Source organism: Diceros bicornis, chromosome 5 (genome assembly GCF_020826845.1).
Source record: "Diceros bicornis minor isolate mBicDic1 chromosome 5, mDicBic1.mat.cur, whole genome shotgun sequence".
NCBI classification, from domain to species: Eukaryota; Metazoa; Chordata; class Mammalia; order Perissodactyla; family Rhinocerotidae; genus Diceros; species Diceros bicornis.
The window spans coordinates 51344065-51356953 of record NC_080744.1 but is presented as its reverse complement, the minus strand read 5'-3'; the positions used below and the strand labels follow the sequence as shown (position 1 = coordinate 51356953).

General features: G+C 35.2%; 1 protein-coding gene across 5 annotated transcripts in view; it reads left to right on the top strand.

The window, feature by feature from the left end:
* NEDD4 (NEDD4 E3 ubiquitin protein ligase) overlaps positions 1-12889 on the top strand; it is a 114319-nt gene that overhangs the window by 66843 nt on the left and 34587 nt on the right. For all 5 annotated transcript variants that reach the window (XM_058541642.1, XM_058541640.1, XM_058541641.1 and 2 more), the window contains 3 exons: positions 7595-7645; positions 9095-9156; positions 11841-11943. In XM_058541642.1, coding sequence (XP_058397625.1) covers positions 7595-7645; positions 9095-9156; positions 11841-11943 — 216 coding nt within the window. The remainder of the gene's footprint in view (positions 1-7594; positions 7646-9094; positions 9157-11840; positions 11944-12889) is intronic.

Here is a 12889-nt window from a genome sequence, read left to right as displayed (position 1 = left end):
CACAGTTAAATCTCCCAGACAGGCTGGCTGGCCGAGCAAGTCACAAGCTCAGGGCGTTGAATGTCTGCTTTAAGAGAGGACATCCAGTTTCCATAGCACTGTGATTTTACAGCATAGATCAGATTATACTGTTTGTTTAGCTAACACCATTTTTGCCTTTACATAGGAAAAAGATTGAATCAATAAATCTTGAACTTCTAGAAAAATGTTTAAAATCAGCAGGTCATGGTATAAAGTGAGTCAGTATGTAAGTAGGAAGGTAGAAGCTATGCAAATACAATTTTACTTAAGATTTGCATACGTTAGAAAATAGTTAAGCTAAATTTAGAGTAATTTTCATAATCCTTTTTTCTTATAATATCTAGGATGTAATATGGATTTTTGAGAGGAAGATGTTGATTAAAAATAAAAGTTTCTATGAAATTTTGGAAACAGAAAATATATGGTTCCTTAGTTTAAAAAATACTATAAATGGATCCATTCATGTAAGTTCTGCTTATTTTTCTCAGAGATCCACATGTGCTAATATCCTCTGTGTCAAAATATTGACTTTTCATGTGTTCCATTCAAGAAAACATTTAACTTCTTAACGTATAAATAGTAGAATGAGTTTAAATTCTACTTGATACAAACAGGTTTTTAGATAATTTCACTTTTAGTGCTCCAGCTTTGGAGCTTTTAACTCATTTTTTATGATCTCTGAAATATCTCTTAATCCCTTGACTTCATTTAAATAATACGATTAACAATGCCTTGAACATTTTTTATAGCTATGAATTTATTGTTTCTTTTTTTTACTGCTTGCCTCAATTCATTTTTTCAGAATTAGTGATCTATACAGAAGAATCATGACGTTTGCACATATGGTGCTGAGTAAGATATTAATTCAGCTGTAGACTTCTTGATCTTGAATTTTCGATCCTGATCTTATCTTTGAAAACTTTTTTGTGCTTTTTGGCACTATTTGTGCTTTTTAGGACACTATTTCCTTCTGTAACATTCAATCAGTCATTAAGACCTGTTTCCATTTCAGATTAGTTTAAATTATTTACAGTGGCCTTTATTATTACACAAAATAAAAATTATCTTGGATATATATGCAAAATGATAAATACAAGATTATTTATTGAGGCATTGTTTGTAATATCAGAAGACTGGGAACAATCTAAATGTCTGTCAATAGGGAACTAGTTGAATAAATTTCGGTATTCCATACACTGGCATACTATTCAGCTGTTAAAGAGGGAAGTCACCTCTTTGTGGACTGATACTAGACAACGTCCCAGAGATATTGTTGAAGGGGAAAAAGTGAGATGCATAACAGTATGTCAAAGAAAACTCTGAAGGAATACCCAAACGAAAAAATGACAGCTGTTGCCTCTGGGAAGGACAGGTGTGGAGTTACAGAGCTGGAGGCTAGGGACCTTTTTTTCCTTTTAATTTTGTGCCCTATGTATGAGTTACCTTTTTTTAAAATTACTTTAAAAAATCACCTTAATTAGAAAAGTGGTAATAGCTAAGTCTGAAAACTGAAACTATACTATAATCAATGTTCATGTATAAAATTCATTTTTACTAATTAAAAAGCTTGATTAAAATTAAAAATTGGATGTTACAGCAGAAAACTTTGCTATGTTGTTTGGCTCTGGTTATGAGGAAGTGATTCTTTCTTTAATAGTTTGCTTTATACAGTAGATTTACCCTGGGAAATTATTTGTAATTCAGATTTAATGGAAAATCTTTTTAAACCCAAGTATTCTTCAAAGCTATGACACTTGAACTTATCTGTTTTTGAAATTCTTATTTTTTGTAACATCGGATTCTCTTAAAGAAGAACATTCAGCCCCTGTTCACCCTAATCAAAGTTACTATTTGTCCTCCTAAACTTAGAGCCATCTATAGTTCTAATTGAAGTATTACAAACACAGCAATTTGGATTTTTCTCTTTTCATATTCTAAAAATTGTTTTAAGAAACTGAAATTCATATCTGTAAAATATTAGAGAAATTATTATTTACTGACTAAACTGTACCTGCTACTGATGATCCTGCTTAAAATCTCCTGCTGTTCTAAATTCTTTCTCAGATTTTCAGGCATTCTTAAATTACTTATATTCTACCAAATGCAAATTTGCTCTATGAACTAAGCTGCATGCAGTTCAAATATAGGAAATAACTCTTGCAAAGAAATGCTTGATATTCAGAATTTGGAACAATTGGTTGGCTAGGGAAACATTAATGAACATCACAGACTGACTTGCCTTCATAGGAATGAATTTAGACTATTACTTTTTCTTTGTAAGTGGAAAAAGAACCTCTAATTGTCCTATATTTATAGCAACCATATGTCCCAGACTTTCCAGGGTAGTTCCCAGTTTCATATTCTCCATCTCCTCAGACCATACATATTGATTTTTAGTTTGGAAAATTTGTTCGTTCTTATAATGTTAGAAGTATAGTTCTTTGAGATTGTTTCATTTTAAGTAGAAAATTTCAGATCACTTGTTTTAAAGAAGGAAGATGTAAGGAAGACGTATTACAAGAAAATTTTTAAATGCATTTTCCCTGGAGACAGGAAATTTTTATTATGTAGGAATTTTTGCTCTATGCTTTTGTTGACAAATTGCAATCAATGAAGAAGGAATATGGAGCAGTATATGAGATGCGATGTTTTCTTTCTGTGCCATAGTGACCAAGCACTGCCTCTGCGGTGGAGACTGAATCCCTAGGGAAGATTTATAAGTTAAGAGGTTTCAAAAAATAAGGAGCACAATCAGCAATTGAAAAGATGTTCAACATCATTGGCCATCAGGGAAAAGCAAACAAAATCACAATGAGATACCACTTCACACCCCCTAAGAGGGCTATATCAAAAAGATAGGTAATAATAAGTGTTGGCAAGGATATGGAGAAATTGAAACCCTCATACAGTGCTGGTGGGAATGTAAAATGGTACAGCCACTTTGCAAAGTCTGACAGTTCCTCTGAAGGTTAAACAGAGTTACCATGACCCAGCAATTCTACTCCTAAGTATATACCCTAGAGAAATGAAAACATATGTCAGCAGAAAAACTTGTACTTGAATGCTCATAGCAGCGTTATATATAACAGCCCAAAAATGAAAACAACCCCAATGTCAATCAGCTGATAAATGGACAAATAAAATGTGGTATATCCATACAATGTAATATTCAGTAATAAAAAAGGACTGAAGGGGCCAGCCCTGTGGCATAGTGGTTAAGTTCGGCGTGCTCCGCTTCAGCGGCCCGGGTTCTCGGGTTCAGATCCTGGGCAGGGACCTATACCACTTGTCAGCCATGCTGTGGTGGTGACCCACATACAAAATAGAGTAAGACTGGCACAGATGTTAGCTCAGGGCTAATCTTCTTCAAGCAAAAAAAGAGGAAGATTGGCAACAGGTGTTAGCTCAGGGCTAATCTTCCTCAGCAAAACAAAAAAAGGACTAAAGTACTGGTATTTACTACAACCTTGAATGAACCTTGAAAACATTATGGTAAGTGAAAGAAGCCACTCATAAAGAACCACATATTATATGATTGCATTTATATGAAATGTCCAGAATAGTTAAATCCATACAGATAGAAAATAGATTAGTGGTTGCCTAGGGCTGAGGAGAGGGGGAAAATGGGAAGTGACTGCTAATGAGTATGGGTTTTCTTTTTGGGGTGATGAAATGTTCTAAAATGGATTGTATACTTTAAGTGGGTGAATTGTATACTTTGTGAATTATATCTCAGTAAAGCTGTTATTTAAAAAAAGAGGATAGTCTTGCTCACTGTTTGAGACATTCTGTTGTATACCTTCTTTAGCAGTGGTTCTCAGCGAGGGTCAGTTTTGCCACCCAAGAGACATTTGGCAGTGCCAGGAGACATTTTGGGTTGTCACAACTGGAAGAGAAGTGCTACTGGCATCTAGTGGGTAGAGGCCAGGGATGTTGCCAAACATCCTTCAATGCTCTAGACAGCTCCCATAATAACAAAAAATTATCTGGCTCAGATTGTCAGTAGTGCCCAAGTTGAGAAACCCTGTTGTATACCTGTATTACTCTAGAGATAATTGACCACAGCCATGTTTTTGAAGCACTGCAAGGTCATGAATCATCAAACAGATATTCAGTGTATTCACTTGCCCTTTACTAAGGGCAAGGCTATTCAATAAGACTGAGCCAAAAGAAAATATTTTATTTCTCTATCTGGTTAAGCCCAAACCTAAATTAGATAATCCAGTTAACCAAAATATTTTATTCCTCTGTTGTTCTGGTTGAGATTTTACTATACTTTCTTGTATTTTACTTCCTTATAGCTTCTTAAAGATCATATTTATGGAGTATAAAATATACTTGTGATAAAAACCAGAATAAGGAAACATACCAAAGCACAGGCCTTGAAGGTATAATTAAAAACTAACTTGTCCATTTCAAAAATTATCACCAACTTATGTTCTAGAATAGGAGTATGGCCCTAAACTAAGGTGACTTGCTAGGTTTCAGTCTCCAGCCATACTCCCTTTATTGTATGTAACTGTTTGAAATGTCCACAGACTGGTCCAGAGGAAAGGGAGCAAGGGTTCTGTTATAGAATCTGGCATTTCAAATGTAGCAGTAGCTAACGTTTATTGAATGCTCACTGTATGCTGGGTATTATGCAAAGCACTTTATGTATATTATCTCATTTAATTCTCACAAAACCTTGTTATTCTTATTCTTCTGGACATATCCTCTTCTAGCTATCCATCTTCCTGCTCCAGTATGCACTATTTGTTCTGTAGGTCTTACATTACTGTTATTCTGAGTGTTCCCTTCCCCATCATTCTGGGAATCCTCTTGGCTTCTCTCCTGTCTTGAATCCTCTGCATCTTTTCTTACCATGGTGTTCTCCCTCATTTGGTGAAGTATGTCCTCCATTACCTTCCTAAGAACACCAATGTCTGAAAATGTCTTTATTCTACCTTCATTATTGAAAAAGATAGTTTGGCTGGGTATAGAATTCTATGTAGGAAGTATTTTTTGTCTCACGATTTTGGAGGCCATATTCTCTTGTCTTTCAGTTTTGTGTATGATCTGTTTTGTGTTTCTCACAGCTTTCAGAATTTATCTCTGCTGCTCTGAAATGCCACAGTGATGTACCTTGCTGTGACTCTTTTCTTCATGCCTGCTACTCAGTGGGGCCTTTCACTTTCAAAATTCATTTCTTTAAATTCAAGGAAAGTTTCTTAAAATGCTTCTTTGATAATTTCCTTTCTTTTCGTTTTTCTTTCTGGAATGCCTATTATTTAGATGTTGATTTTTAAAATTTATCCTGTAATTTCCTTATTTTGGGAATCCTATAGTCTTTTCTTTTGTCTTTTAGTTCTGCTTCCTGAGAAATTTCTTTAACTCTGTCTTCCAACTCTATCTTAAACTTTTTATTTCAGTTATATTTTTAATTTCCAAAAGCTCTTTCTTATTCTCTAATTGCTTCTTTTTTTATAGCCTCCTATTTTGTTTGACAGATGTTTCATCTCTTATCTCTAAGAATATTAATTATAGTTTTTCTGAAATATTTTTTCTGCAGTCTGACTTGATTCTTATTTATCCAACTCCCTTCTTGCTGTTTCTTGGGCTAGGTCTCTGTTTTTCATGTTATAGACTTTCCTCAAATATTTAGTGGTCCTTAACTGTCCATAATGTATAAGATTCTGGTGTTTATTGCCTCCTGATATCATGCACTGAGAAGAGCACCAACATTGCTTCTATAGTATTCTTGCAAAAAAAAGTGCATAACCTAAATTCAACCATGAAGAAACATTAGACAAACTCAAATTGAGGGATATTCCATACCTAGCCAGTATTCTTCAAAAATGTCAAGATTATGAAAGACAAAGACTGAGATACTTTCCAGATTAAAAGAAACGAGGGAGACATGACAACTAAATGCAACATGTGATGCTGAATTGGACCCTGAACCAAAATTAGTGGGACAGTTAGCAAAAGTTGAGTAAGGTCTGTTACTATTAGGTTAGCTAATAGTATTCCTGATTTTGATCATTGTGCTGTGTTTATGTAAGACGTTAATGTTTGGGGAAGATGGCTGCTTTTTCTGCAAATGTTTTTCTTCCCTATATTCATTCATTCCCTTTCTCTCTCTCTGTCCCTCCCTTCTCTCTTTCTGGGACTCCAGGTACACATGTATTAGACTGCTTGCTATTTTTCCACAAGTTCTCTTTATTTTTCATATTAGATAAATTCTATTGATATATCTTCAGGTTCACAGAGTATTTCTCCAGTCATCTTCAATCATATGTTAAGCCCCCCCACTGATCTTTAACTCAGATATTATATTTTTCAGTTCTAAAATACACATTTGATTCATTTTCAAAGTTTCCATTTCACTGCTGAGATTTGCCGTACATCATTCATTATGACCTTATTTTCCTTTTAAGACCTTAAACATCTTTATAATAGCTGCTTTAATTTCCCTGTTTGCTAATTCCAAGATCTAGCTCATCTTGGGGTCGGTTGCTATTAATTACATATATTTTGATACTGGGTCATATTTCTTCGCATGTTTAATAATTGTTTAGTGTATACTGGACAAATATGTGTTGTACATGATGGAGACAATGAATTTTATCTTTCACTCAAGAATATTGGTTTTTCTTTTTTGTTTTGGTGAAGGAGATTGGCCCTGAGCTAACATCATTGCCAGTCCTTCTCTTTTTGTTTGAGGAAGATTGGCCCTGAGCTAACATCTGTGCCAGTCTTCCTCTACTTTGTATGTGGGTCGCCATCACAGCATGGCTTGGTGAGTGGTATAGGTCTGTGCCCGGGATCTGAACCCGTGAACCCGGGCCACCGAAGCGGAGTGTGCCGAACTTAACCACTACGCCACTGGGCCAGCCCCTGAAGAGTACTGATTTTTGTTCTAGCAAGTTGTTAATTTAGCTGAACTCCAAATGCTATTTTCCCTTAGGTGGACATCAACTGAAATCTATGCTCAGTCTTTTCAGTCTTCCAACTGTTGCCTTTCACATATGCAGTTCAGGGATAAGCTAGGAATTTGGTTAGAGTTTATTTATAGATTTGGAGGGACTCTTGTGGCTTCTTCCTTTCAGGCATTGTCCCTCTCACTTTCTATTTATGCTGCTAACCTCAGACTAGGTCTTTTGACTCCTCAAACGAGTAAGATTTCAGATTTCTGCTTAAGTTCTATTCCTTCCACCATATAAATTGTGGAGTACTACCAGGTGAGAAGCCATATAAATATGAATCCTACCCAGTACACTTCCTTCTTTCAAGGATTGACTCCCCTCCAGTTTCTGCTTGCTTTTGGTCACTTTATGGTGCTTTCAAATAGTTGTTTTTACATATTTTTCAGAATTTATAATTATTTTCTGCAAAAGAATCAATCTAATATACTCTATTCTGCCATTACTAGAAGTTGTACCATGTTACCTTTTATTTTCCATTGATATCGCATAGGGTTAAACAAAAAAAAAACTTCTGCATTTTTTGTGAATGATGGCAATAGCTCATCAAAAACTTCTAAAAGGATGGAGCATATTACTAATCTTAATTTTTCTTCTTTCCCTTGTAGACAAGAGATGATTTCCTAGGTCAAGTGGATGTTCCTCTTTATCCGTTACCGGTTGGTATAGATGTCCATGATTTTACTTTTTGTGTTTATTCTTTTTAATTTAATAAATACCTTCAAATACACAGCATAGATAATGTAAATATCTGACTTATAAAATATATTCTGCTGTTATTTCTTGAGCATTTTTTTTTCTGACAACACATCTCAGTTTTCCATTTTAATTTTTTCTTCACAATTCCCTTCACGTGAACTCCAGTGAGAAACAGAGCCACTGAAGTTTATTGACATCATGAAAGCATTGTTTGAGGAAAATCAGTTGGGAAATATTCTACTGAATAACTAGAATGGGGAGAGCCTAGGTTTACCAAAGGAAACTAATATAGTTTATAACAATATAGGCATGAAACTGAAGCTGGACCAAGCATATAGCGGTGGAGGAAAACGGGCTCGGGAAGCATTTCATAATAAAACAGTATTGGACCACATTTCTGACATGGAGGTTGAAAAAAAAACTAAGCAGAAAGTAAGGATAATACAGGTTGAACTTGGGAGATAAGGGTGGACTCTCAAGTAGAAAAGTTGGAAGGAAAAGCGATTTTGTTTTGAAATATGATAAATTTATTTTTTGCCATGTTGAGTTTCAATAGAAAACAGGAAAAATGAAAGCCTCAGGTGGGCAGGTGACAGGGATATGAAAATATATTGTGGAGGAAAAGGGAATGAAAGGACTGAGAGTTATCTCTGTGAGGTAACAGCAGAATCTCTGAGAATGAAGGGCTGTCAAAATAAGGAAGATGAGAGCACTGAAGCCCAACATTGAGCTTAGTCAACATGGTCTGTCAGAGGAGAAAGAAGACAAACGAGGAGAGACAGGAAAAGAACCAAGTAAAATAACGTCATGAGAATTTAAGAAATGAGTTTTAAGACTGAATGGATAGTTAATGCAAAATGCAATACGGAGAAGTAAAAGATAATAAAAACAAAGGTCTGTTGAACTCGATAAGAAAGAGAAGTAATACGTCTTTACTATATCAGTCTTTTAAGATATTTATTGGTTCTCTACAGTCTTTAGAGATCTCAAGCTTTTAATAATTTATTTAATCTAGTCTTACTTTCTAGGCTGCTTACTTGATTGTTCTCCTAGAATTGTCTCTATGCTCTAACCAAGCCAACTTGCTGACATTGTACGTATTCCGTATACCTTTGGGGTGCCAACATACGACCGCTCTACTGTGTTCCCACTTCCTACCCTCCTTTTGGCTCCATGACGCACCTGCTCAGCTCGTTGTAGACTAAGTTGTGATGCCAGTTGCAATTCTCCTGGTGCAGGAAAGTGAAAGCACTGTCAAGTTACCAATTATAATCGTCTAATAAGCTAAAGCTACTTTTTTCTCACTTCTAACTTTAATTATGCCTTAGGTTGTAGTTCCTGAATATTCTTGAAAAGTACATATTTTTGGTGTTACAGATATTTCTTGAAAACCCCCTGTTTTATTCTAGACAGAAAATCCAAGAATGGAGAGACCATATACATTTAAGGATTTTGTTCTTCACCCAAGAAGGTCAGTACATACTAAGTTTTTTTTGTTTCTTCATTATACCTTATAGTAGCCTCTTTGGAAATTCAAGGTTTAAACCTTTGTAAATAAGCTACTTCTAAATATTATTTATATTATTTAGATAATATTATATATAAATATTATATACATATTATTACATTATTTTTTAAAAAGCTTTATTGTTACATCTGATTAAAAAAATAATATATACACAGTACAAAAAATTCTAGAAATACAGAATAGTGATCATACCCTTTTGGGAAAGATTTGTCCCTGTAATATTTATCAGACTAGAAGGCTGAAGTTTGTCATTATTTTATATTTATTTTATATCTTAAAGTATATGTAATATCGTCATACTATGCTTTAAAAAATCATGAACATCAATTCATCTAAAACCAGTAGCCAGCTTGACATGCACAAAGCTACTTTCAGAAAAACCTAACTACGTTTTGCATACTTTAATTTAAAAAGGTATTTCAGAAAACGCAAATACTTAGAGAAAATAATATGAGCAAAGACTGGAATTTAAACCCAAATAGCATGTTCATAATTCCATTTTCCTAAATTGAATTACTTGATTTTTGTCAAAATTTTTGTTTAAGCTGCAAATAAAGGTCTTTTTGATCTTCTGTACCACATAGTCAAGTAAAATCTAATCAAGACAGTAGATTTACTGTCAAAAAGGTCAGAATTAAGCAGAAGAAGGACATCTGTGAAAACAACAGTGTTTGTCTTGTTTTTAAAACTAGAAAATGTAGGGGCAGTCCCGGTGGTGTAGTGGTTGGGTTCGTGTGCTCCACTTCAGCGGCCCAGGGTTTGCAGGTTCGGATCCCGGGTGCGGACCTGCACACTGCTCATCAAGCCATGCTGTGGCAGCATCCCACATACAAAAAATACAGGAAGAAGGGAACAGATGTTAGTTCAGGGCTAATCTTCCTCAGCAAAAAGAGGACGATGGGCAACAGATGTTAGCTCAGGGAGCAATTTCCTCACCAAAAAAAAAAAAAAACTAGAAAATATATTTGAAAAATATACATGGGAACTTAGTAAAATTTTTCATCAAAAATTTTTTAATTACTCTGTAATATAAATATTAAAGCAAAATAAAAGGAACACTGCGTTCTGATTATGTTAATATTTACTTTCTGTAAGAGAAGTCACATATTTAATTTTGGTAGAAGTCTTGGGATATGAATCTCTTTTCTTCCTTTAGTTTTAGACTGATTGTAACGTCTACATACCAAGAATAACTAAATAAATACTTCTTCTCTTATTTGATGCCCTAATAGCCTGCCTTTCAATTTATCAAATGCTTTCTAATATCTTTATCTTTAGGAAATATAACAATTTACATATTCTCTCTGCACTGGATGTTACTACAAGTGCAGAAAGAACTTTATTCAAAGAGAAAAGGTACTACATTCCCAGATTTTTTTGAGCCCCTTAAGTCCAAACTCACAGATTTATTTTCTAGTTGGAAAGACATAAAACATATCATTGTAGAGAAACTCTTCTATATTTATCTGAGCAAGTTTTCTGTATCTATCTTTTATAGCAACAAGTCAGAGTGTTCACACCCCCTTAAACATGGAGACACAAGCCACATTAGTGACCTTAGAAATAAGCATCAGGGATTTTATTGACCACTCGGGAAGGGTACACTTTCCAAACCCATGAGCACGGTACAAAGAAGAACAACTAAAAAGATTAAGTGAGGCATGGGTGGGTAGAGTATCTCTTGAAGACAGAATGAAAGGATTAGGACTCTCTTGTCTAGAAAGACAAAGGGTAATTGGTTACATAACTGATATCTATAAAATCCTCAAAAAAATCTGCTAGAAAGCTAGGGCAAGCAAGGATTTCTTAAGTAAATAGGATACTAGAATTGGTGGCGGCAATAGACAGTATTAAGTCTTTAATTAAAAGCTTAAGAAAGACAGGTTTTAAAAACGTTTAAATATTAATACAGTGGGCAGCAACCGTTAGCTTCGATAACTCGTTATTCAAAGAGGTGATACAATATGAAAATAGATTAGGTAAATTAATATATGACAGATTCAAACAGCTAACAATGAAAGTAAGTTTCAGACAGTTATCAGGTCTTGCTCCCTTTTCTATTATCCTAGACAACATGGCTAGATTAGAATCCCTAAAGCATGTCTCTGAGGATGCCTTTCCCTATCCCCAAAACTCCCTGGCTTCACAGCATATGCAAAATAAAATCTAAAGTTCTCTTGTTTCACATGGACCCCATCATCTGGACCACCCCACATCCTTCATGTGTCCTGTCAACCAGCCAGACTACTGCCATTTCCTTAACTGCACCCAGGTTTCCCCTCTTTTTCCTTGTTCTTGCTCTTCTGTCCGCTTGTATGCCTTTCCCTCCGCTGCCACAGATCAAAATCCTCTCCGGTCTTCTAGCCCCAAATCAAATGCCAACTTCTCTTTCAAGTTCTCTCCAGTCATTCACTTAAACTTCCTTAGTATCTTATTTATCTCATAACAATTATTAACTGATATATGGTCCTTTTTCTCCACCGTCTATTCCTTTTCCTACATACTTCTACATTGGAACTTATCTTTGAGTCTCCTCTAGTAGCTAGTAGGTGTTCAATAAACTCTTATTAAATGAATGCTTTTCTTCCTAGTGTTAAAGTCGTGAATAATTATTTTCTTTTCTACAGTCACAAATCAAGAGTTAAAGGTTATCTGAGATTAAAAATGACTTATTTACCTAAAACCAATGGGTCAGAAGAAGATACCGCAGAACAGGCTGAGGAATTAGAGGTGAGATTTTATAAATATTTGGTTAAACTAAAAACACAATATCTAATTTCTTATTTTACTATACTCTGAAGAAAAAATAACTTTATTCAATGAAATTACTGTATATAATAAAGATTGTTTACCTGGACATTTGTTTATTTCACCCAAGCATTCATTAACCATTTCTTTCCTCTAAGGATATTTCTTTAGAATGAATGGCCATTATTGATGACTTGCTTAAAGGTTAGGGAATAGTGAATACAACGTTTAGAAATGAAAGCATTTGCTGTGATTAAGTCATTAACTGTTCCTAGTGTTTTAAAGTTTTCTAAGACCATGTCATGTTCCCCTCCATTAAATTTAGTATTTGTAAGCTAAATATGTGGAAATTTGAGGAGACTCTATTAATTAGGAACTCTTTTATGAAATGTAATTCCTGTTACTTTCCCTATCATGGCTGCGGGGACTGCTCATAAGAAAAGAGGGGAATGGGAGAGAGAGAGAATTCATGTGATCTAATAAAAAGCCACATTTATTTGGAGCCAATAGAATTTAACAATTTTCATGGATGACAGGCTAAGAGGAAGTCCAAGTCAAGTGTCTGGGTAGAGCTACACGCATCTGGGGTGAGTGAAGAAGAGGCAGAGAGGGGCCGGCCCAGTGGTATAGCGGTTAAGGTTGTGCGCTCCGCTTCGGCAGCCCGGGGTTCGCGGGTTCGGATCCCGGGTGTGGACCTACGCACTGCTTATCAAGCCATGCTGTGGCAGGTGTCCCACATATAAAGAAGAGGAAGATGGTCACGGATGTTAGCCCAGGGCCAATCTTCCTCAGCAAAAAGAGGAAGATTGGAAACAGATGTTAACTCAAGGCTAATCTTCCTCACCAAAAAAAAAAAAAAAAGAGCATGTATCTGGAGTAGAATTGGATGGAGATTTAGAGACTGGAATCCTAGTTGCAAGCTCTGCTA